The 23,701-nt window shown below is 51.1% G+C and overlaps 6 protein-coding genes across 11 annotated transcripts in view; 2 read left to right on the forward strand and 4 right to left on the reverse strand.

The window, feature by feature from the left end:
* The first annotated feature begins 180 nt into the window (after positions 1-180).
* LOC6600918 (bcl-2-related ovarian killer protein) lies at positions 181-8,232 on the forward strand. Of its 5 annotated transcripts, none has more exons than XM_026986222.1 (5): positions 181-234; positions 7,097-7,421; positions 7,482-7,628; positions 7,680-7,988; positions 8,061-8,232. In XM_026986222.1, exons 2-5 carry the CDS (start codon positions 7,152-7,154, stop codon positions 8,223-8,225), a joined length of 891 nt encoding a protein of 296 aa, XP_026842023.1. In that variant the 5' UTR covers positions 181-234; positions 7,097-7,151; the 3' UTR covers positions 8,226-8,232. The 5 variants fall into 5 exon arrangements, with proteins under 5 accessions (XP_026842023.1, XP_026842024.1, XP_002026046.2 ...); XM_026986223.1 differs by having other exon boundaries at positions 205-234; positions 7,193-7,421; XM_002026010.2 differs by lacking the exon at positions 181-234 and adding an exon at positions 266-630 and having other exon boundaries at positions 7,193-7,421.
* Positions 2,019-7,138, reverse strand: LOC6600919. Its single transcript, XM_002026011.2, has 4 exons — positions 5,682-7,138; positions 5,056-5,622; positions 4,819-4,991; positions 2,019-4,760 (listed from the first exon to the last, which is right to left on the reverse strand). Exons 1-4 carry the CDS (start codon positions 6,074-6,076, stop codon positions 4,216-4,218), a joined length of 1,680 nt encoding a protein of 559 aa, XP_002026047.1. The 5' UTR covers positions 6,077-7,138; the 3' UTR covers positions 2,019-4,215.
* A 287-nt stretch (positions 8,233-8,519) lies between the features above and the next one.
* LOC6600917 (electron transfer flavoprotein subunit alpha, mitochondrial) lies at positions 8,520-9,914 on the reverse strand. The gene is made up of 3 exons (XM_002026009.2): positions 9,780-9,914; positions 9,556-9,696; positions 8,520-9,495 (listed from the first exon to the last, which is right to left on the reverse strand). Exons 1-3 carry the CDS (start codon positions 9,819-9,821, stop codon positions 8,686-8,688), a joined length of 993 nt encoding a protein of 330 aa, XP_002026045.1. The 5' UTR covers positions 9,822-9,914; the 3' UTR covers positions 8,520-8,685.
* A 407-nt stretch (positions 9,915-10,321) lies between these two features.
* On the forward strand, positions 10,322-14,350 carry LOC6600942 (RNA/RNP complex-1-interacting phosphatase). The gene is made up of 7 exons (XM_002026008.2): positions 10,322-10,382; positions 10,461-10,536; positions 10,976-11,175; positions 11,236-11,282; positions 12,959-13,066; positions 13,129-13,314; positions 13,380-14,350. The coding sequence occupies exons 1-7, from the start codon at positions 10,360-10,362 to the stop codon at positions 13,895-13,897; spliced, it is 1,158 nt and encodes a 385-aa protein (XP_002026044.1). The 5' UTR covers positions 10,322-10,359; the 3' UTR covers positions 13,898-14,350.
* Positions 14,351-16,849: 2,499 nt separating this feature from the next.
* Positions 16,850-18,571, reverse strand: LOC6600941. The gene has a single exon (XM_002026007.2). It carries the CDS (start codon positions 18,569-18,571, stop codon positions 16,850-16,852), a length of 1,722 nt encoding a protein of 573 aa, XP_002026043.2.
* Positions 18,572-18,792: 221 nt separating this feature from the next.
* The window catches only part of LOC6600940, a 53,625-nt gene continuing 48,716 nt past the window's right edge, over positions 18,793-23,701 (reverse strand). For both annotated transcript variants that reach the window (XM_026986428.1, XM_026986427.1), the window contains one exon: positions 18,793-20,620. In XM_026986428.1, the coding sequence (XP_026842229.1) occupies positions 18,887-20,620 (1,734 nt within the window). In that variant the 3' untranslated portion in view covers positions 18,793-18,886. The remainder of the gene's footprint in view (positions 20,621-23,701) is intronic.

Genomic DNA, 23,701 nt, shown 5'->3' on the forward strand with positions numbered 1-23,701 from the left:
AACAGCCGGTACTCTTCATCGATGATTGACCACCTATCGATGTTTTTCTAATCGTTATCGATAGACATCAAATGCAACAGATGTTTTGGTGGTGAGTACTATCGATACTATCGTTGGCGGGCAGTTTGTTTTGTTTTGGGGCTCAATTCATTTTCAACCTTCGACGTGTTCGGCCGCTGGCGTTTATCCGCTGTCGAAACTATTTTTTGTTTCATTTCGGAAGTACTGAAATCGGTTAGTGGTTCATCTATAAGCATATTAACTACGCCTCTGACGTTTTTGGCTATACTTTCGGTTTCCGGTGATCGGTGACGATAATTGTTTGATACCCCTCCCTCCACCACTGCTAGCCTTCAGGCAAAACTCTGCGACCGTGAATGTTTCACACATATCACACACCGCTGCCCCCCTCAAAAACGCGTAACGCATAAATAATCAAGTAATTTCCATGCTGAAGCTGTGTTCAACCTGTCGGAATCGAACAGTGTTCTTCCTTTAATACAATATGGCTCATCGCAAGCAGAAAACCGAAACCCGAAACCAGTACCGCAAACCCATTATCAGCTCCAATTGCGCATCCGACAGTCAAAGATAAACATCCGTATCAATGCGATCCACTTCCAGCGATAAGTAAGCCGCAGAAGGAGGCATAGGGAGTGGTGCCTGTGGCCTGTGTGGTTCAGTCATTTATTTATTAGCTAATTATTGCTTAAATATTGTCGTTGTCGTTGTTGTTGCCGTTGTCGCATTGTTGTTGTTGCTGGTGCTCTCAGGTTGAACGCACTCTTTTGTGGGAGCCAGAAAGAGGTCATGCCAGCGCGGTTTTTTTTTGTAATTTAATTAAATTTCGTTTTTTTGTGTCTGTGTGTCTGTGAGAGTGTGTGTGGTGCGTGTGTGTATGTGTGTGGGGATAATCAACGAGGGCCGCCACCGCCTCCACCCACACCACAGACAGACAGAGATGGCAATAGAGCAATCGACTTTGCCACAAATGATTTAAGATTTTTTTTTATATCTTTGGGGCCTCGCCATTTGCTGACAATTAGTGGTATAGCAAATGTTTATTGATAGAACTTTGAATTTTTTATAAGATTTTTATTAGTCCTAAACTTTTATCTGCGAAAACTTTGATTTATTTATATATTTATTTGCTCATTCAACAATTCCCGGAGACTATCCCTTTTTTCCCATAAAAATTGTAAGCTGTTTCTTTTTTTAGTTATCTTATTAAATGTTATTTAAAGAGATTAAAATGGAAACGAGCTAATAGCAATAAGCAAACAGCTTTTCCAGCCCCCAGAAACGAAGCTCTATAATTGTTCCCTCACTTGCACTCATCTCAAGATCGTAAAGTACAAGTGTTTTGGGTTGTAGGCCATGTGATTAATGTGGCTCACTAGATCAGAAGTGGCGGCACGTAGCTCTGTTCCCTTGTCCCTCCCGCCTCCCACCCCGTCTGGAACATTGCAATTAACTGGCACCACACCACGCCACAGCCCACCTTGCCCCCCATGCTGCCCCGTGCCCCCAGCCACACACCATATAGTACACGCCGTTCACGTTCGATTTGAATGACGCAGATCGGCTAACTGCAAAAGTGCAAAGCCAACAAGTAATGATCTGAACAATGTTTGCCACCTGTACGAGTATCTGTATCTGTATCTGTATCTGTACGAGTAATGTCTTACCCGACAGACGGAACGGTGTAAATTTCAAATTGCCAACGCCAGCAGCAACACGTCGAAACAGAAGCGCTGTTGTAAGCCACTAATTTGCCCATTTTCATTTTCATTTCCATTATTTATTTTTTGTTTTTTTTTTTATTGCTGATCTGTCAAGACCGCAAAACTGCGGCTGGCAGTATTTTTGTGGATTTTATTTCGCTTCATTTAAGATATAATATTATATTTCTATAGAGTGGGAGCGGGAGTGGGGATGGGGGAGGGGGAGGGAAATTAGATACGACTTGGCACTTTAATGAACCTCTGATTTGATTAACCAATCAGCAAAGCAAACGAAAGTCAAATTGCTCCGAATCGTTTGTCATGGCACTCCGAATTGGAGCAAAAACTCCGAATTCCAATCAAAAGCGGCGGCGTTGCGCTGCCCAGCGCCTGCGTAACTGTCAAATGTTGTAAAAAATCAATAACACAAATGTTAACATGCCCGAAATGCTAAAAACGCACAGAGAAACACACACAACACAGCCACAGAGGTGGAAAAGGAGTCGCAAACGAAACAGACCAACAAAAAAACAAGTCCAACAACCAATAAAATGAGCAACAAACATACAAAAAAAAGTCAACAACTTAAGGCAGCCAGAGATCGGCGTCGGATCGGGCCAATCGTTGCAGTCGCCGAGATAAAGCATTTGACACTTTTCTTTTGGTTAATAAAAGTTGCTAATGAGTTGTCCGAGATGTTGATTTTTTGTTTTTGTGGCTACCCAGCCAATGGGATGGCATGCGATGGGAAGGTGGAGCAGTCTAGACCATAAAGATTTCTACGAGTGAAAGATGGTTCTAAAGGAGCCAACTCCCTTGAAGACTTCAATCAATCCAATCTTTAAGGAACTTAAAAAACCCTCTTAATTGTTCCAACTCTCTGTGAAATTCCCTCAATCAATACATATACAAATCTCTCCCGACTATCGCTTAATGATCAGCAAAGTATGTGGTTGATCGGTCCATTCATAGAACCGACAATGTCCGCCGCATAGCATAGCTCTTGTCCATTGAAAACTGACTAAAATGAAGTGCGTTCATAAATATTTATTAGGCATTGCTAAATTGGGCACTAAGTAGTCGATAATTTAAGCAGACCGGACCAGACCAGACCAGGCCGACATGAAAATTGTTTAGGCCAGGCACTGCACTGGCCATTTGGCCGATTTGGCTGCTGAATGAAAAGTGTAAATTGTCGGCTTACCCAAGACCAATACCCCGGACAGACCTGGAGCTGTAGCTGGAGCTGGCGCTGGAGCTGGAGCTGGAACTGCAGCTGTAGTCAAGGATGGAGTGGAGTGTATGTATGTTGGAGTCTCCAAACACAAAACACGAACTTAAGCGCCAGTTGGGGACGACATTAATTTATGGGCCCCAAACATTTTGCCTGCCATTTAAGCGACAAAGACAAAGTAGCCTGCGCCTTCGCCTGCGCCTGCGCCTGCGCAGCGATGTTACTTACTCGGCCTGGAACGTGTCGGGATTATTAATTAGCCCCAAGCCCCAGTACACTGCATTCCCCCGCTGTGGATGGAGTGGTGGAATGGTATGGTATGGATGGAACTGCGCACCTGAGCTGTTGATGATCTGTGGCCGGCCTGTGGGAATATTCCGTTTTTGGGCAGGTCAGATTGAGAAGATTGAGCAGAAGGGATAATGGGAATTCCACAATTGGAATGATCCACCTTCTGCTGGTATTTATAGGCTCCAACTCGCAAGTGCTTCCCCATTTAGATATTTGCTGCACCCCAGGCAATAATTAGATACCTACCCCCCACATAGCATTACCGATGACAATCGTACCACTAATTGGCTGCGATTTTCATGCCCATTAAGCGTAAACTGACTGACGATGGATTAACATACGAAAATGACTACAAATTGCACCAAATAACAAAGCCAAAAGTCCAAAATCAGTCGACTGCGAGCGGTGTGGTGTTTGGTTTCATTAACTGTACTCGAAGCGTGAAAACGTGATAAAATTTGAGTTCGTTTCAGGCTCTGGCTCTGGCTCTAGCTCTAGCTCTGGCTCTGGCCATAATCTAAATCAGAGATCACAATTTGCGAATTGCGCGCGCAGTTTGGAAATCAGTCAGTCGGACAGCCTGTCGGACAGCCAGTGGCCAGTAGTTGGTCGGCGGCATAGAAATAGTATGGGTTTTAGTTTTAGTTTATTCTCGGGCCTGTCCAATTACAAGCGACATGAACATAAATAAGATTTTATTAAGTGCTAATTTCTGTTTAATGCTCAATATGGTCAAAACATTGCTGCCCGTTGCTGATGCCGTACAGGCGATAAGTCAATTTTCTTGGCAATAGACACCACCGCGATTGGCGGTTGGACTGCACGGATGGGGTCTCTCCTCAGAATGGGGGAACAAAGAATTGGAACAAAGAAGAGGAACTGGTAAAGAAGGAATTCACTCGAAAGTACAGCTTTTATCTAAAAAAACCCAATGAAAAGGTAACATCAAATGTTCCATCGTAATCTCTATCTGCCGAATTTGTACAACGCCACAATGGCCACGGCCAGTAGGAGCACCACAAATGCCACACTCCCAAATAGAGCCAGCGACTTGGACACCTCAGCCACGCCCAGGTTATGCCCCGCCGAGTCCTTCACGGCCGGCACTTCCTCCTCGGCGCCGGGCATAACCACACGGAAGGTCAAGTGCGACAGTTCCGAAATCTCTGTGCCATTTCCTGCTGTGCCGAGGGCGGCATTCCGTCTTCGGCGCTGGCCCACGGATGGCAGGCAGTCCTGGGCCGTGATCTGGCAGTCCTCGCGCTCCAGACAGCCCGTGATGCGCATGGAAATAACCAGGACATCGCCACTGCGCATACCCGGGAACATCACGGCCTTGAAGTGGAAACGCTGGCCCAGAGGCGGCTCCATGACGGGGGAATGGCTGCAGATGGCCTGCATGGCGGGGTTGAGGCATCCCCGGGAGCTGACCAGCTGGACGGTGTTGAGAACTTCCCCGCCAGCGGCTATCCTCTGGAGCTGGACGTCACTCAGCTTGGTGTAGTTCCAGCCTGTGAAGGGATTGAGAGTTAACCGGAGGCTCCGCAAGTTTCTACTACCTTCACGCACCGTCGCCTGCCAGGACGTGGGCCCGCAGCAGGAGCTCCTCGCCCAGCTGAACGGCTCCGTTGCTCTCCAGGTGGCGGGTGTAGCCGTTGCTGCCACGCCGCAGCAGCTCCACGTGGGTGCGGAAGGCGTTCTGATTGCCCCCGTGGGCATAGTTTCCCACGCTGCGCGCCTGCCTGAAAGGAGAAGGATCAAGAGGTTGGAGGATCGCCAAGGCATTCCATCGAAGGATCTACCCACACATCATTGGCCACGCCCATTTTGAGGGCATGCGTCTTGACGGCCACCCGCTCCTGGGACTTGCAGTGCAGCGTTAGAATGGAGTCCCCGCCGGTTCGCAGTCCCCTGATGGTGGGGAATCGCAGACGCAGGCACAGATCCTGGCCACAGGAGCGGACGCCACAGCGCTCAAAGTCCGCACCGGCAATGTCCAGCAGCAGGAAGCTGCGCGCCAGCTTCAGTTCGCACCGCTTGTCCTGGACGTCGTCGCTGTCGTGGTCCACCGTGGGGGCGGCGCCCAGGAAGCTGTCCAGCTTGAGGACCGCCCGAAAGAAGCCCGCCTGCAGGCATCGCATATCCTTGAGGCGCAGCCGGAGCTGCTGATCAGCACTGCTCTCGCTGGGCGGCAGATACAACGGCGCGGGCGTGGAGGGTCTTTGGGCTGGGGCATGGTAATCGTAGCCAGGGGAGTGGATGGTCTCAATGTCCTCGCCCGGATCCTGCACGATGATGGGCTGTGCAGTGGTGGTCGGCGGACTGGGCGTGGCAGGCGGTTGGGGATAGTAGTAGGCCGGATAGCCTTCCTCGCTGCAGAAAGAGAATATTGATCAAAGATTCACTTCGCTGTGAATGGAGGCCACACCTACCTGGGCTTGGGACTCTCATAGCTGGGGCGCTCCTCGATGGCAGGCGGCAGATAGTTCTGGCTGAGGGGTATGAAGCTACCATGTCCCTGTCCCTGCCCCTGTCCGTTTCCGTGTCCCTGGAACTTGACACTTCGATTCTCGATGATCTCCGGCAGACTGAACTCGGTGGTGGCCGCTGGGGCCACGGGAGCGGGTGCAGGAGTGACGGGATTGGGCACAGGCGGTCCGTAAAAGGCGGCGGGATTCAGACCCAGCTGGAAGGGCACCTGGCCATGCAGATAGCCGCCCAGATCCGTGGGGGCTGACGCAAAGAAGTGGGCCACATCCGCACGACTTCCGCGAATAAATAGCGCCCCGAGGAGGATAATGATTGGGTGCGTCCCACTGGTTGACATTCTGGATGATCACTGACTGATCGGGCCCAGGGCGAAAGTGGTTTTATAAGCTCCATTTGCTGGTGGGGATGGGCGTGACTGGCGATTGACCCGGATTCCATCGAAACCAAAGCGTTCTTTTGGGTATTTTTGACCACTTTCCATGCGGCTACTTTTAATGGTCGAATGTTTGACACGACTTTGATGTTTTGGGCCGACTTTCCTTGGTCACGAGCCCCCGGACTGGGGGATTGGGTCAGGTTATGTAAAGCTAATTGTCAAGTACTCCCCAGACGATACCCATCCTCTGGTCACTTGTTGCACAAATCATTTGCCATTTGACATCTCGCTTGCGTACAAACTAATGACAACAACAGCAGAAGCAGAAGCAGCAACACACAAATGCATCTGGCAAAACAGCTGCAGCGACATGGCCGACACAGGTTGCCGCATAGCAACATTTTGGCCATATTGCGGAGCCAATCAAACTTAACGAGCCGACAATCTGTCCGATATGTGCCCGAAATGGTCTGGCTCTGGCTCTGGCTCTGGCCCAGGCAAGAAGCCATCAATGAGCGTCATAATCGAATCAAAAGGCCACGAATCGAGCCCCGAACTCGATCTAATCTTGAGCATTTGTGTCTTGTGTGGTGTGGGAAGTGTTTGTTCTCTTTTTTGGGCACACAAATGTCCGTGAAGCTGTCCCTTTAGATGATTATTGCAGGGGGTTTTACTGAGTTTACTGAGACACCAGTTACTGTGGCAATTATGAATCCGGTTTCTGTGGTATTGAGGAAGCTCTGGCTGCAGCGATACGATCGATATCCATGCATCTCCCAGGGGCAGCCATGAGAGATTGGCCAAATTGAATGCAATTAATTGAATTTACAAGACACACACTTCGAGCCACACATCGAGGGGGATCATTAAGGCAGGCCAAATAAGCCCCAGGCCTGTGTAGCGGTGACGTCAATTAGCTGGGCGATCGAATTTGATTTACGATGCCAACTCTTGCCATACTTATGAGCCGTTTCCCTCCAGGATCTCGATCGATCGAAGCGATCTCTCCTCACTCTATCTAACTATCTGTGACACAATGCCCGGCACCTCGTATCCCACGAATAACGATAATTTCAGCCACGGCTTCCCCATGGCCACCACACAGAGCGAACGCCTGCTGCAGGCCCAGAATCGGCGCAAGTTCAGCTTCCCGGCCACGCTCCACTCCGCCTCGCTGCTGGAGGTGGGGCAACGCGAGACGACCCGGCGGCGCCTCAGCAATGTCAGCGACGTTGTCACCAGGAAACTCTCCTACACCATTGGCTGGAAGGCGGCACAGATTCCCGCCCAGGACATCATAACGCAGGTGGGGACACAAAGAGGGCTCGAATGCTCCATCTAACAACCCACTGGTGTCTTCTTCCAGGGCCGCTGTCTGTGCGGGCACTACATCAAGCGACGCCTGAGACGATCTGGTTTGTTCAACAAGAAGTTGGGCCTGCAGCGAATACGGAGTATCCTGGGCTCCACCTCCATGGGCATTGTGCGGGATGTCTTTCCAGCGGTTCAGGTGGTGCGTATCCTCTAAAAAGATTGTGCTCTACTGATCCCATTCGCTTTGCAGCTTGGCGACGAACTGGAACGGATGCATCCCCGTGCCTATAACGGCGTCGCCCGTCAGATTTGTCGCAATCCTGGGGGCGAGTTCCACACACCCGATGCTGTCAGCCTGCTCCTAGGGGCGGTGGGTCGGGATCTGTTCCGGGCGGACATCACCTGGAGCAAGGTGATCTCGCTGTTTGCCATTGCCGGCGGCCTGTCGGTGGACTGTGTGCGGCAGGGGCATCCCGAGTACCTGCCCAAGCTGATGGAGAGCGTCTCGGAGGTGATTGAGGATGAGCTGGTGCCCTGGATCAATGAGAACGGTGGCTGGGTAGGCTCTTCGCTGCAGTCACTGCATTCACATTCACTGAAGATTATATTTTCTTGTGGTTTGCCTTTTCAGAGCGGCATCAATACCCATGTCCTGCCCACGACGAACAGCTTGAATCCGCTCGAGTGGACGACGCTGGTGATAGGTGTGGTTTTTGGCCTAATTCTGCTTTTTATGTTCTTACGTTTTATAGTAAGCACGATAATACCGAAAATATATCAACGATTTACGAACTGAATGCAAAGGAAATTTGAATTTGCCGCCCATAAAGTGCAGAAAGCTCTGACAAGCTTTGAAGCTTTCGATAAAAGCTTTCAAATCGTGCGATCTTCTGATTTTCAATGCCTGCGAATTATCAGACCTGACATGATCTTAAGAATGACACATATACATATGTATATATATAAAATCTCAGGAAATATCCATCCACAGAATGTCTGCTGGGTTGTTGTGTTGTTGCACAATCCATCAGGACTGATAACAAACGTTTCGATTATAATCCACTTGATACAATTTGACAGACGGGCAGGCTCAGAGATAGATAGGACTTACAATCGTTTATTATTATACAAATGGTGAGGGAAGGGGGGACGAAGCTTCTGCGGACTAACATTAAAATTCAATAAATGCAACAAATAGTTCTCAATTCTGGATCATAGAATCTGATCGGGTATTTATGCTACAACACGTGGCGCGGTTACAACTTGCCCGTCAGCTCGGGCACGGCCTTGAAGAGATCCGCAACGATGCCGATGTCGGCCACCTGGAAGATGGGTGCCTCGGGATCCTTGTTGATGGCCACAATGGTCTTCGAGTCCTTCATGCCGGCCAAATGCTGGATGGCGCCAGAAATGCCAACGGCAATGTATAGGTCCGGAGCCACGATTTTGCCCGTCTGTCCAATCTGCAGATCGTTGGGCACGAATCCAGCGTCGACGGCGGCACGGGAGGCGCCGACAGCAGCGCCGAACTTATCGGCCAGATCGTAAAGCAGCTTGAAGTTATCGCCGGACTTGAGGCCGCGTCCGCCGGAGATGATAACCTTGGCGCCCGCCAGCTCGGGACGGTCGGATTTGGTCAGTTCCTGGCTGACGAATTCAGACAAGCTGCTGGCGTAGTCGCCGGCTGCGGCCTGCTCCACAGCGCCGCTGCCTCCGCTGGTAGCCGCTGGCTGGAAGTTGGTGCTACGCACAGTAAGCACCTTGATGGGATCCTTCGACTTGAGGGTGAGGATCGCATTGCCGGCGTAGATGGTGCGCACAAAGGTGTCCTCGGACTTGATGTCGATCACCTCCGAAATGGGCGACACATCCAGCTTGGCGGCCACGCGGGGCAGCACGTTCTTGCCAAAAGCTGAGGCTCCAGCCAGGATGTGGGTGAATTTGAACTGCGCCTGGGCGGCCACGACCAGGGGCGTCAGGGACTCGGGTGTGAATCCCTTGAAGGCGGCATTCTCGGCTACCAGGACCTTGGTCACGCCCTCCACCTTGGCCAGAGCTTCGGAGGCCTACAAGTGATTAGATGTGATTATGCAAAAGCATCGAGAGAGGCAACAAAAACAACATACGGGTCCGCATTTGGTGCCTGCCACAAGAACTGTCACGTCACCGCCGATCTTCTTGGCCGCCGAAATGGTGTTCAGGGTGATTGGGTTGAGAGCCTCGTTGTTGTGCTCGGCCACCACCAAAGTGCTCTTGCAGCGCTGCAGCTGCAAATAAAAAGTTATTTAATAATTTTCATCCAGCAGCGCCTGCGCCAGCGCCAGCGTCAGCGTCAGCGTCAGTGTCTTACAAAGCTGCTGCGCATTAAGTTACGAGTGTTGCTGGCAAACATGGTTGATCTCGGTAATAAGACGATCTGTGGGGTTGCAAGAAAGACGTTTGTGACGTTAATTAGTTGCTTCAAATATAATTAATTAAACGGAATCACAGAAAGTCCAAAGGTTCCACTCAGCTGTTCAGGCGCTAGGCGTTTTTTGGCACATTTTAGTTAACAGTCAGGCGGTATGTTAACTAAGCGACCTCTAACAGTGACTGGTAAAATAATCGCTTAAGCAATTTACAATGATAACCGTATTCCACTACACTTTAGTATTTCTCTAGAGATAGAATTTGTCAAAGCAATAAATAATGTTGTCACCCTTCGCCAGTCACGCCTCACGAAGAGCTATTTTATTGTCTAAGAGAGTAGTTTCTAAAACTGTTACTTGCAAATATTTTTGTGGCCGATAGCGCATCTCTAGAACATATGTTTTCGAACTGTCTGGCAGCACTGTAATTCCTGCATTTTGTGTCTTTACATTTATTTAAAAAAAATTTTGAAAATTTTTAATTTTAGCTAAAGCTAATCTGCTGTTTATACACGTCATCAAATGAAACGAGGCGTACCAGATCGGTGGGTATAATTGAAGGGTACTCCACATCCAATATTCCGACTAATCAGCGTTTGTTTTCCTGGTGTTCGCGCTTGCAGATGGCTCGATTACAGTCCCATCGGAAAGCGTGTTCCCGGCACGCGATTCATAGCCTTCAAGGTGCCGCTGAATCAGGTGAGTTAGCTCCCCCTGACCCCGCTCCCCACCGTGTTGGGGCTCTGTCGGGCCAAACCGGTTGCCAGGAGGAGCGATTGATGGATGTTGAAAAGGGCCCACCAGCACCAGGACCAGCGGACCACCAAGCGAGCGCCAGAGCCTCTAAAAATAAATAACAACAGACAAAAATTTGTGCATCGTAATTATGCATAAAAGTGGCAACTGGAACATGATGCTCCGCACTGCTGGTCTGCACTCGATCCTGCGGAAAGAGTGGGGCACCCCACATGAATATTAAATTAAATTGTTTTTGCTTAATTAAATAACGCCACAGAGATCGCGGGACCTCCTGCTTATTAATTGCCTGGCCCCGGGGCAGGCGCATAAATTGAGCAATTTTTCGCATGTAATATGACTTTCGATATATGTGGAATACTCCTTGTATTTGCCCTTACAGAATCTCAATGAAAAAGTCGACAAGGAGCTGCGACTGGGGCCCGAATCGGTGATGGAGTCGGTGCCCAATCTGGGCATGATCATCGATCTGACCAACACAGACCGCTACTACCGGCCGCAGTCGTTCACAGAGAACGATGTGAGGCACCAGAAGCTGATGATACCCGGAAAGGCAACGCCGCCAACGAAATTGGCCCAAAAGTAATTACAATTGATTGAATGTTTTAATCATTTACTGACTGAAGCCTCTTGCCATTGCAGATTCTGTCAATATGCTATGGACTTCCTCGAGTTGAATGAAGACAATGGTGAGTGGATGGAAAGCCCAGCTTAGCAGCGCCTCGCCTGCGGCCCACGTGCTGCCCCAGAGAGAGGCGGCCGTGGGAACGCTTTCCCGGCAACAATGCAGATGCGATGCATATCTGTGGAAACAATTAGAGTCGCAAAATATGTGAACAAATCATATCAAAAGCGACTTGCCGTCGCACATGCAATTACCACGTATCCTATCCCTATCCCATTCCCATTCCCATTGCATGCCCAGGCTGCACTGCCTCCATAGATTCCTATCAGCCAGCAAGCGCAGAGCAAACACAGCAGAGCCAAGTGGCCGCCAGAAGGAGAGAAAACCTATTTAACCCTTTAGCAGTGCACTGGCGCACACCGATGTGGGCGCGCACACTCAATCAGTCAGTCAGCCAGCCAGCCAGGCAGTCTGTCGGAGTCGGAGTCGGGACTCGGCAGTCGGGAGCCGGGCAAACAAATCACTTATGGAGGAGCTCAGTCATGCCTCCGCACACAAAAGGGAAAAGGCATTTCTAATTATACACAAAGGCATTCGCGCACACACAAACACACACAAAACCGCATTTCATTTAAATTTTCATAGCCGAAGAAACGGCAAGACGCGTGACTACCAGCAACCAGGCAGGACAGACAACCAGGCACAATGTCTATGCCCCTTAAAGATGAGGGAATGTAATATTTTCATACCCTAGGGTATCGTATCCGCAGTTCCTCTACCTTGGGTCCCTTCTGCAGTGTAGATCTTGCGGCAGGGGCGTGCATATATCCCCTGATCTAGTCTAGCGCTAATGTATGTGCGAACAGCTTCGGCACAAATATGCAGAAATGCTAACCAGAATGCATTAACCGATTCGGTCGCGCAGACCTTCTTCCATCAGATTCAGCTGTGGGATAATTAAAACCCGATCTGGCGCCGCTGAGTAAACAATAAATAAATACGCGAAGACTGCCAACGAATTTACAACGAAACAAATCAGGCAAATAAGTCAAATTCAAGGTGGTCGCGACTTGTCAACGGCCAGGCCAGAGGAACAGGGCCCAGTCGGAGAGGTCTGATCACAGTGGTATGAACAAGTATATTAGTGGAGTTTATTCTTTTGTCCATCACAATGGTCTTATATGCGAGTAAGCAGGCGCCCATCCCACTGTGCCATGGGCAGTGCGCAATTGTCTCTGTCTGTTGCTTGGTCTCGTTCCTGTTCCCATTCCCGTTCTCGTAACTTTATTTTGTCTGTACGTTTGGCTTAAATGCAAGCCAAACATGACGTACTCTCCGACTGGCAGCTCTCCGACTGGCACCGCACCCGCATAGTGCACAAAGCCAAGCCACCGCGACCTGGTGGGTTGTCTGCCTCGTGTCCCCGCTTCGTACCCTCCTGCTGACATGTTTTTGTGAAATTTATTGCCAATGTTATTATTGGCAGAGCGCGCTGTTTTCTAGATTTAGCCCAGGTCGCTTCTGCTTTTATGCCAAATTGGCAGGCCGGTTTCTGTTGACTGCGTGGGTGTGGAGGGGAACAGCGCAGTGCTCAGAGCTCAGTGCTCGGAGCACATTCCTGTGGCCGTGTTCACTTTTGAAATTTGTAGCAATTTGCGACAACATGCAGCTCATGCGGCTAATGCGGTATGGCACCACTACATCTGAATGCTTTCTCTCTCTCCTCCTCCTCCACCGCAGATAAGCTGATCGGAGTCCACTGTACACACGGCGTGAATCGCACTGGATACTTGATCTGCTACTTCATGATAACCATGCTGAACAAGTCGCCCCTGGAGGCCATCGCGAGTGCGTGGGATCAACGGTCAGCGAATTCAGGCACAGATTAATTACCAATCCCTCAATTGCAGCCGTTGATGCGGCACGAGGCCACAAGATCGAGCGCGAAAACTACCTGAGCTCCTTGCTACGCCTGGGCAACCTGAAATCGGATGTGGACGAGCCAAGCCATGACACAGGCTATGCGAATCACTACAACAGGCGGCCGGCCTGGAACGGCAATGCAGGTGGACGACAGCAGCAGTATCAGTACCAGAGTGAGTAGAGCAGTAGCAGAAGTAGCCGGCGCATAGGATAATCCATTGAATGATTGGATTTACAGGACCCTATGACAATAGCCAAGATGATTCGCGTCAGAGTAATTGGCGCAGCAATTGGAACAGCAACAACGGCTACCACGATCTTAGCAGAAGTAGGTATCTTGTGGAGGATAGGGAACGCCATCAGCCAGAGGTCGGCTATCGGTCGAACGGCAATGGGTGGCCGCAGCAAGGCCGTCAGCAATATCAGGATAGGAGCAGAGATCGCGACACGGGCTGGAGACGCCCTCAGCAAGACGATCGTGCCAATGGATGGCCACAGTACCATGGAAATTTCCGCCACAACAATTCGGAATGGAAAAGCCCAAGAAATGGAAGTGGCAATGGAGACGACCCTGAATGGAACAAGCCGCACTGGAATGGCTCCAATCACAGCAACAACTGGCGCCAGAGCCATTATCAATCGCGAAACGAACACAATTCCGGGGGCCATGAAACACCGAATCACCGCACATATTACCAACCATATAACAATCGAAAGAGGGACAATCGATACACCTACTTTAGCCAAGACAACTGATTGTTTAAGCCATCTTCAGGCACCTTCCATCAACACATCAGTAAATCCTATTGCCATTCATACCGTTAACAGACCACAAGACAACCAGACCACCAAAATAACCAGAACTACAATTAAAATTCATTTACAACATGGACAGAGGGCAGGCCAGTGCTGATGGCCGCTGGCCATGATGGTAGTTAACAAGCAGTCGGCAGAGATCGTGTGAAGATACAATAAGAGCAGGTAAAAATTTGCATTTGGCTGCAAAAAGCGCGTGAAATTCCTGGAAATTAGTGACCAGTGGAGCCGTCGGTGCCAGCGGCTCTGCTCCTGTGTCAAGACCGCCCGAACAGTGGGCTAGACCCCACCCCGCCCTACAAAAGGGACCCTGAAAGTGTATAAGTATGGATAATATTCGTAAGCAAACGTTAAATATAGAATTAAATGCAAAGTTGAGAGCACTGTACAGTATTTTGCCGGCTTTGGATCTGTGCGACTCCCATGGTAGCAGGGCCCTGCTTGGGGGCACGAGTACCTGTCATATTGACGGCTCCTGATCGTTTCATTATTTCGCCATGGTGGTCAAATGTCAACTTATTAGCATAAATGTGGCTGCTGTCGCATCGTTGGCCCTCGAGCACCGGCCGACATGCTATCTGGATGTGCAATCTTATCGGCCGCACGATCAACGATTGTCATTATAGCCAATGGACCGCGAGGCTCGGACAGCGACAAATCGTTGGCCATTACAATGGCTCGGACGGGGTCTGGTCGAGGATCTCAGATCGTATCGTATCGATAAACGCCTGGTGTGGCATGTGGCGTAAAGTTGTTTGTTGCGCTTAATTGGACAGCGTTTCGTGGTCGTTGGTCGTGTCTGCTTGCCTTTTTTTCGGTTTTCGGTTTTCGCTCTTTATTTTTAGCATCTGACTGACCCAAAGAGTGGCCCAGCCATAAAGGGAAAGTGCCATCAAATGCTGAAGCGGAAGGTCCCCATCTGATTGGTAATTTAACTATGTATATCGGTCTTCGGAAACAGTTCGTAGAAGTTCGCTCCTAATCGCAGCATTAGCTCTCAACTGCCTCGGTTCTGAATGGCTCTCCAGCTCCCTTGGGGGTCCAGGTCCATGCCCCTGATCGGTATATGGGTCTTTTGGTCATGCCGACGCCCCAGCCCATCCTCCCTTGGCTGCCATAAATTGCAAAATCAACCAAAAATTGCCAATTGTCAGTTCCTTTCATATATTTTAGCTGTGCTTTTTTTTTATATTTAGTTTATGGCCTCTTCGGGGGGACGACGGGGGGAAAGTGTGGCCAATTTCCACTGGCTGAGAGCGGGTGCCCATTTATCTTAGCATAACTTGGAGCGCGATAATTGCATTCCAAGGCAGGCCGCCGACTCGGTGCTAACTCCACTTTGAAGTCCGGAGCAGACAATTAGGCACGGCTCATAAATTGCCATCTCATATGAGAGGTCCGAGAGTGGCGCGGGCATTGATTTAAATAATAGTGTTTAACTGTGGCTGGCTGTGCCCTGCCCTGCGCCCTGCCCTGCGCCCTGCACGGCCCCCTGAATCGCAATCATCCGGCCATTTCAATTAGCCAGTGACAAACAATAGGTGTACCCGTGGCCAGGGATATCACTGCGCATGCAGCCACTGGGGGGACACTGAGGACTCAATTGTTGTCGGCGAGCCCTTTGTCTGTGTCGGGGTCGGGATGTCTGGCTGATAGCCGTGCAGACGGATTGAAATGGAGGGCCAAAATCAGGTGAAATCTGAATATTGTCAGCCCGGAATGGAATGGAACAATTAATGAGTCCAATGAAACTGTGCAGGCAGACGGGGCATAAAAATCGATATGTTGAAATGCGGTTCGATTAAGCCCAACCCACCCTCAATCGAAATGCAATTCCTCGGACGGGTACGGGTACGGGTACGGGGATGTGGGAACCCATGCAACACTTGCCATTTATCGGCGAACGCAATCTTAATTAAAAGCCGCCCCCAGATAAAACAAATGTTTACTTTAAAGTCGATTGGGATCGGAGTCGGGCAGGGATCGGGCAGATGAAATCGATTTGAGTCGCGTTGAAAACCCACGAATCGCCGCAATTAAAGCGAATGAAGGGCGAGAGTTTATCGTGGCCCTTTAGATACGGATGCGAGGCACGCACATGACCCAGGAGCCCCGCCCCATCATTAAGGCGAAGGCTCCTTCCAGAACGGGTTTTCAATGCGTCGTGTGAAATGTGTGTCGCTGGTGGGTGGAGTACATGGACTGGGACATGGACATTCATGTACAATTGCTGATGATGATGGCCATCTCTGGGTTGCCCATCTCTGCAGCTGCCCACGCAAAATGCACTCCAGTCCCTGGCATGGCCATCAATTTATCCCCTTCTATCCCATCTATTTATACTGGGTTTCTTTCGTTTTTTTTGGCTATGGCGCCGGGAGCATAAACTTTATTGTCGCCACATTTCTGCTGCATACTTAATGGCGCCACAGCGGCACACGAAAAATGTGCCAACCGAAAAGGAGGCGAGTGTCAACGAACTTTAAAGTGGGGGAAGGGAGTGCCAAATGGCTTGAGAGGGTGAGAAACTCACCCACGCAGCCCCCCCAGACATCTGCAGTCCGGTCCCAGCGACACAGCGACATCTTTCTTCCTTTTTCGGCAAATATTTGTGCAAGTCAGCAGCCACATCCCACCCTGCCTCTTCTGTGGGTGTGTGTTATCATTCGTGTTGCATGCCTGCAGGCGCTCGGGGAAATTGCTGGCGACTTGGCTGGCAAATGTTTTGGAAATATCTCGAGTGCTATTTATTTTGAAGCGGCAGTCAGCAAGGGACCAGGGGTGGTTTTATGCTCTTGCGGGGAGGGGTAAGCCAAAGAAGAACTGAAAATAAAGTCCAAGTCGGTATCAGATACACTCCTCCGTTCGTACAATCAATCCAGGAGCTTACCTTCACACCTGAGGGGACGCTCTTCTCCCCCTGGCGAGGAGGTGGACCAAGAGCTCCCCCACCAGAGAGACAAAGCCAAGGCCCAGACCCGTGAGCATCATGTAGAAGGGCATGGAGAAGAAGTCCAAGGCCAGTGGCCTGGCACGGTACTCCTCGGATCTGATGAGTCCGAGGTAGCCGATGCGGATCGTCTCCCTGTTGGTGTCGTGGGCCAGCTTCTCCAGGAGTCCACTATTGAAGCAGTTGAGCAGCGTCTCGCCGAGCTTCTGCTTCAGCAGCCACTGGCGGCGCATGGGGAAGCCGGGGAGCGTGTGCATCAGCTCGATGGGCAGGGGTCGCATCCGTGGCTTCTTCATGAACTGCTGCTGGAAGTTGAACAGCACAATGCGGTCGCTGTGGGCCAGATACGCGTAATCTGTGTCGAAGACGGCCCGATGCCGCGTAATAAAGTCGTAGGGCACCACGCGCGTGATGTTCCACAGGATGTCGGGGAAGTCGTAGGTCTGCAGCACGGTCTTGTCGTAGTCCCCGATGATGAAGGTGATGTTCTGCTGGACCAGCTCCTCGAAAGTGCTGATCTGCGGCTCGTACAGACCCGTGGCCAGGATGCTGCCCAAGGCGGCCAGGTAGAAGTTGGAGCAGATGAAGCCGGTGAAGACGAGCGTGAGGTACAGGACGACCCCCACCAGGCCCCTGATCTCGCCCAGCTGGAAGCCCGAGGAGAGCAGACTCTTCAGGGCGTCCAGGACGAACTTCCCGTAGCGAATGGTTCTCCGTTGAAGCCAGTACACGAGGCTCCCGACGCTGGGGAGCAGCACCAAGTAGGCGGCCACAGTCATCCACATGGTGGCGCTGTAGGGGGCCACAGTGTAGATGCCCTTGGACCTGGGCGGCGAGTTTGGTATCAGAATGTTCCCGTACAGATACGTGTAGCTGGCCGTGAAGCTCGAAATATTGCTGTAGGCCAGTAGATCCCCGCATATATCAACCTGCTGGAGATGCAGCAGCTTCAGGCAATCGTTGGCCGAGTAAACCCTATAGTGGGGCGTGAGCACCGGCACAAACGTGGCCCTGCGATGGGCCAGGAACTGACGCAGCAGCATCAACGCATAGCCGTCATATACTCCGTGTTCTGGGTAGACCAGAGTCCGGGGCGGATTGTTGTACAGGGCCACGCGCACCTCCAGGCCCCCCAAGTCGTCGAACCAGTGGCGCCGGGCCCATAGATAGTGGCTCACATTCGTCCTGCCGAGTCGCTGCTGTGGAAAGCCCTCGCTGGTGTACAGGGTACCTTTCTCCATGGCCGTTCCGTTGTACACCAGGACATTGGGATAGCCCTGGCTCCACAATCCCTTCAGCAGGCCCTGCCAATGGGCGGCGCTGTTCTGACCCACCAGGAGATAGTCGGCCTCCTGCATCGCCGTCGGCAATTGGGCGAAGCGTTCCAGGATACGATCGCCTGGCTGGGGGAGAATTACCAGCAGGGGCTTGCTCACCATTTCCCCCGTCAACTGGTTGGCGCTGCCGCTGAGTAGAAGGCTGGGGACAGTGCTTCTGATCGCCTCGTACAGATCGTTGGGTTGCGTGTGCTCCAAGTAGATTATGTTGGTTCTGCACTGCAGTCCCCAATTGAGCTCTGAAATGATGGCTGAGAGCTCTGGCAGTTCCAGGCGACAGTCTGGAACGCTGAGAAGCAGAAAGATCAAGAGGCTACGCCCACACATGACTGCAAGTGCAAGATAGTCCTTCAGAATAAACCATCGACGGCAAAAGACTACTCACCTGCGATGCTTTGCTGCCAGAAGGGGCTAAAAATAAAAGAAAATCAATGTAAAGTTCATTCATCGATTGAGGAGGGCACTTAAGGGGTAGCCTCTGAGTTTATTGGTTTATTTTCAACGATTAAAACAGTAATTACTACTCTGTGCTTTACTTCTAGCCGACAAGAATGTGCTGAAACATGCCACAACAAACACAAGAATACATCAAACAAAGTGAAAGGGAGGAGCATCATCTTGCAGCATCTTCATCATCTGCATTTAGACTTGCGGTCGGGAGCGGCACATGCGCCAGGCCGTCAACTCGATGACAAAACTGATGATGGCCAGGCCAGAGCCGAGGGCTAGGGCGATGGCGGGCATGACGAAATAATCGAGGTCCAGCGGCTTCGCCTCCAAGTGCTCCGTTATGAGGTAATGCAGGTGTCCCACGCTCATCGCCTCGTTGTTGGCATCCTCGGACAGTTTCCGCGTAAGTCCGCTCTCGAAGGCATGGTACCAGGCGGTGCTCAGGTGCTCCTTGAGGAACCACCTCTTGCGCATGGGAATGCCGGTGAACAGGAATGCAAAGTTGACGGGTATCCGACGCAGACGCGGATGCCTCAGAAATAGCTGGGCCGTCTCGTACAGGGCCATCCGGTCCGTGAAGAGCACGTAGGCGTAGTTCTGGTCGAAGCGGTTTCGATGGTAAAGCAACGTCTCAAATGTCACCGTCTGAACGACGGACCACAGCACCTCCGGCATGTTGTACTTTGCGAACAGAATTCGATCGTAGGGGTCCACCAGCAGGGTGGTGTTGCTCGCCACCAGCTGCTCGAAGGTGTTGATCTGTGGCTCGAACACCTCCGAGATGAGCATGCTCTTCAGCAGTCCCAGGTACATGGTGGAGTACACAAAGCCGGTCATGAAGATCACTCCAAAGAGTATGTAGCGCTCGCGTCCCCGAATCGATCGTAGACTGAAGCCGGCGAAGAGCAGCGAACTGAACACCTCCAAGAGATACTTGCTGAAGTCCCACCGTCGGTGCTGCTGCCAGTGGATGCAGCTCAGGAAGCCGACGATCAGGATGACATAGGTCACCAGACAGAGCCAGACACTGATCTGGAACGGAGCCTCCAAATAGCGGTACGAGAGCAGCTTCTTTGCGTGGGCCACCATCACATTGGCATAGGCGATCCTGAAGCCATACGTGAGGCTGAACATCTCCGGATTGGCCGCCAGAGAGTCTGCGCAAAGGTCCACCGTCTCGTTCCTGAGGGACAGGGTACAGTTCCCGGGCGAATCGCTTGGGGTGTGAACCGGAATGAAGGTGGCATTCCTCGAGTCCAGAAAGGCGCGCACGAACCGCATGTAAAAGCCCGCGTAGACCATCCTGCCCCAAGAGTTCACGTACATGAAGCTGCGCGGCACGTTCTTGTAGGCCGCTACTCGGACCGGGTAGCCGTGCAGGTCCCGCATGGAGGCCCTGTGCTGCAGGTACTGCTCCACAGTAGTGGGGTCTATCCGAACTTTGGGAAACAGCGTTTTGCCATAGACGCCGCCATTCGGGGTGGTGTGAAGCAAAAGGCGGACGTAGCCCAGCTCAAAGGCATGTTGCACGTAGGCCAGCCACATTTCCCGATCGATTCGCCTGTCGATGACGATGAGAAAGTCGGCATTCTGGAAGCGGAGATCCAGTGTCCGCAAGAGATCGTATGGCGGCTCAGTGCTGATCACAACAAAGAGCTGGCTACCGTCTCCTATATGACGCTGCAGACGAGAGGAGTTGACGGCCGCCGCCGAGGTGTAGATCATTCTGGTGATCCCCGCTGTGCGAAGGCATTCGGACTCGTAATTGATCAGTTTTTGGTGCTCGTTGCAGTACAAAATGTTTGTGGAGATCCGCAGATGATCGTTCAGCTTGCCTATGATATGGGACAGACCTACACTGGCGATCACATCCCCCTGAGTGATCAGGAATAGCAGTAGAGTCGGGCATGATCGGTGGGGTATCATCTGTAAGACATAGAAATGGGATAGCTGTTGATGAGGGGAGTTTAAGGATAGTGATGGGGGGTGGCAGTGACAAAGCAAGGATACTGTGGGAAGGGGGCAATTAGAATATCTATGATAATCGAGGAATCTGAAGCCAGTCTTGATAGTTTCCGCTTTTACACTCACACGCAGTTTCAGATTCAATTAGATACCAGATACCAGACTTTGTCTAATCGGCTCAAGCCCCAGTCCAAGCCCCAGCCCAAGCTCATAAATATTCCATTCCACCTGATTGAGTCTGGGGCAATTAACACTCGCCGCCACCCACTCACAGATCCCCATGGGTAAACGGGGTGTGGGGGTGGTATTTAGCTTAATCATTCTCACGCATATGCAAATGTAAATTGCCGGTTCCCTTTCCCTTCGACTCTCCACTGGATTCCCAGCCCAAAGTGCGGTAGACAGTGTCAATATTTTCGCGCAGAGACAATGGAAAAGTCACGGGTAGCTGCACCTATGTCTTGGGCACAAGTAGCGCCATTTTGGAGCTCACAACCATAAATAGACACCATCCAATCAGAGGCAGAGCCTGACCCATTCCCATTCCCATCGCCCTCTCTCCTGTCTCTTGCTGATTTGTGGCGCCTGATTAACGGTTGTCAGGCTCTGCAATGGCTAACTACTGTATCTGCCGCAACCGCATGACTGGCCCCGGTTATGGGTCTTGAGTAGGGTTAGCAAATTACGCGCTGATATGCGTGCCGAAGGCCCAGGCGAGGACGAGTCGGGCCTGTGGGAAGCTTTGGAATCGGTTCTTTAGTAGGTCAGTGCCCGGGAGGTCTTTAGAGCAGTGGTAATTAGTGGAGTGGATAATTGTATATTAAATGATATACTTATATATAACGGAGGATCGCTCAAGCGAAGGGTGATCCGTCTTTCCGGGTTCTTTCTGTATCTCTGGGACCCGCTAATCCGCTCCGAAAACCCCTCTGATGAGTCAGACGCACAGTAGTCCCCCCAGCAAATAATTAATAAGATAAGAGAACTCAACCCCGGGGCTGAAGGTCAAACTAATAATGATTTAGATAATAAAAGAGTGGATCTGGAGCTGGAGCTGAAGCTGGAGCCTCGAATGTAGTTGGTGTTTGGGTAAGAAGCACTTGAACCTGCTGCCAAGGCCCCAAGGCGGCTCTTGGCTGCTGAAAACCAAACAAAGCAGCCAGGGAGCGCCCTCCTGGAGACTCGTAGTCCACTCCACTCCACACCACTCCACTCTACTCTGCGTCGCGGTCTGGTCGGTCAGACCATCTACTACTACCAGACCATAAATACCAAAGGGTTACGCCTATTTTTACACGCAACCGAGTGCATTTCCCCGTAGCCGGGCCATGAGCGCAGAAATATTAAAACGATGCGACGTGACAGATTACAAAACGTTTGACACCAGCGCCAAAGCCGCCAAGATGCCCCCAAAAGAAGAAGCTGGAGCCGCGACTGCAGCACAAGCTGCAACAGCTTGCAACAGCAGTCAAGCAGCCACTTGCCACACGACGATGACGACGGTGAGCACGGTGGTTCGAAAGCCCCTGAAACGGGCTCGCTGTGCGCGTTGGAGGGCAGGCTTTTGGGGTCCAGAGATCCAGACACTGTGCCGCGGTGCAGTCACGAGTTGGGCTACCTCCAAATTGCCTCCAGGCGGAGGATCGGGAACTGGCCTCGAGATTTCGATGGAGATTGGAGGAGCTCTGTGTGTGGAGCGCGCGCGTCACAAATTAATTCGCTGATGCTGGTTCTGTTCGGTTCTGTTCGGTACGATTCCCACAGTAGTCCCTTTATTTGTGGAGTGGCTCTCGAGGATGCCCCTGCTTGTCTAGTTCACCTGCAACCGAACAGCGGTTTATGCGGAGGCTGCAACACTGTATCTGTATCTGTGTCTGTGCCTGTGCGTCTGGCACTCGTGAGTTATGTCAGTCAGTCCAGGCCAGACCTGAGGTCCGGTCCGGTCCGGTGCGGTCCTCTCTTCCACTTGAGCGTGCAATTTCTCTAATTCACATCCCAGGCATCTGGACTCCAGAGAACCCAGCAGGCGTAATTGACTTGGAAGTTATGAACCTTTAAATGCGGGCCACTGCATGCGATCCATGCGATCCATGGCTCCATGGCTCCATGGTCATGTAATTTTAATTTTCTCACTTGATTGCCCCGAACAGCTCTGGCCATGGGCTGATGCTGTCCATCCTTGATTAGTTTGCCGGGCGGGGGAGGATTCATGGGTGCCGAAAGATCATCATTATCGGGTATCGCTCCCCCCCCTTCCCCACGCAAGTGTTTATTTACATCCTGTTCCGAGAATTTCACACAAATATTGTACTATTCTTCTTTTTTTGTTGTCCGCTAATTAGTTGAGATGCAAATAATCGCCAAATGAAATTCCCATGGCAGTCATCAGACTTTACTAATTACTTGAGGAATGCAATCGGTGAAGCCTCCCCCCACCCCCCACCCCTCGCTCTTCATTGAAATGGAGCCGATTTGAGCTCCAAAATGGCAAAAATAAATACTAATATTTTTGGTTTTTTTTCTTTTTTTTTGGGGAGATGGAGGAGCGCGAAATTTGTCAGCTGCGGGATCTTTTTTTGGTTTTTTTGAGTACTCAAATGGAGGGGTGGGGAGGGGCCGGGTAGATTGGATCTGGCACTTCGCACAGAGCCGCAAATTGTTTCGGCAAAGCCTTAAATATTTCATTCACCGGCACTGGGACTTTTCTTGGCCAAGAGCAGCAGCTGCCTCGGAAGACCTCTGGCCCAGAGACTCAACGGGGTCTTGGGCCTGTTGGCCCAATGAATTATGAGCCCGCTTCTTATAAGCATGCAAACAGCATCGCCACCGTTTGTGGGTGTCATGCGTCCGCCTAATGAAAATGTTTGGCTATGGCTTTGGCTTAGGGTCTGTAGTGTTATTTTTGTATATTTTCCACCTTCTCACCTGGTGGGAACCGCCAAATTTATTGCGCATCAAATTACAAGCCATCATCTGCGGCACGGTCTGGTGGCAGCTCTCCCCTAATGGCCATGTAATGAAGCGACTAGTAAGCTAATGGAT

Source organism: Drosophila persimilis, unplaced genomic scaffold (assembly GCF_003286085.1).
Source record: "Drosophila persimilis strain 14011-0111.01,24,50 unplaced genomic scaffold, DperRS2 tig00000002-arrow-pilon, whole genome shotgun sequence".
Lineage (NCBI taxonomy): Eukaryota > Metazoa > Arthropoda > Insecta > Diptera > Drosophilidae > Drosophila > Drosophila persimilis.

Bases quoted from the DNA above. Each gene is read 5' to 3' on its own strand.
- LOC6600917 (XM_002026009.2), bottom strand. From the start codon at position 9,821: ATGTTTGCCAGCAACACTCGTAACTTAATGCGCAGCAGCTTT. The intron at 9,697-9,779 runs GTAAGACACTGA...TTTTATTTGCAG, and splicing joins ACTTAATGCGCAGCAGCTTT to CTGCAGCGCTGCAAGAGCAC. The intron at 9,496-9,555 runs GTATGTTGTTTT...AATCACTTGTAG, and splicing joins CAGGCACCAAATGCGGACCC to GCCTCCGAAGCTCTGGCCAA.
- LOC6600918 (XM_026986220.1), top strand. From the start codon at position 608: ATGCGATCCACTTCCAGCGATAA. The intron at 631-7,096 runs GTAAGCCGCAGA...GTTTCCCTCCAG, and splicing joins CGATCCACTTCCAGCGATAA to GATCTCGATCGATCGAAGCG. The intron at 7,629-7,679 runs GTGCGTATCCTC...TTCGCTTTGCAG, and splicing joins TCTTTCCAGCGGTTCAGGTG to CTTGGCGACGAACTGGAACG.
- LOC6600919 (XM_002026011.2), bottom strand. From the start codon at position 6,076: ATGTCAACCAGTGGGACGCACCCAATCATTATCCTCCTCGGGGCGCTA. The intron at 4,992-5,055 runs GTGGGTAGATCC...TTCTCCTTTCAG, and splicing joins ATGGGCGTGGCCAATGATGT to GCAGGCGCGCAGCGTGGGAA. The intron at 4,761-4,818 runs GTGCGTGAAGGT...ATCCCTTCACAG, and splicing joins CCACGTCCTGGCAGGCGACG to GCTGGAACTACACCAAGCTG.
- LOC6600942 (XM_002026008.2), top strand. From the start codon at position 10,360: ATGAAACGAGGCGTACCAGATCG. The intron at 10,537-10,975 runs GTGAGTTAGCTC...TTGCCCTTACAG, and splicing joins TCAAGGTGCCGCTGAATCAG to AATCTCAATGAAAAAGTCGA. The intron at 13,315-13,379 runs GTGAGTAGAGCA...TTGGATTTACAG, and splicing joins GCAGCAGTATCAGTACCAGA to GACCCTATGACAATAGCCAA.
- LOC6600941 (XM_002026007.2), bottom strand. From the start codon at position 18,571: ATGTGTGGGCGTAGCCTCTTGATCTTTCTGCTTCTCAGCGTTCCAGAC.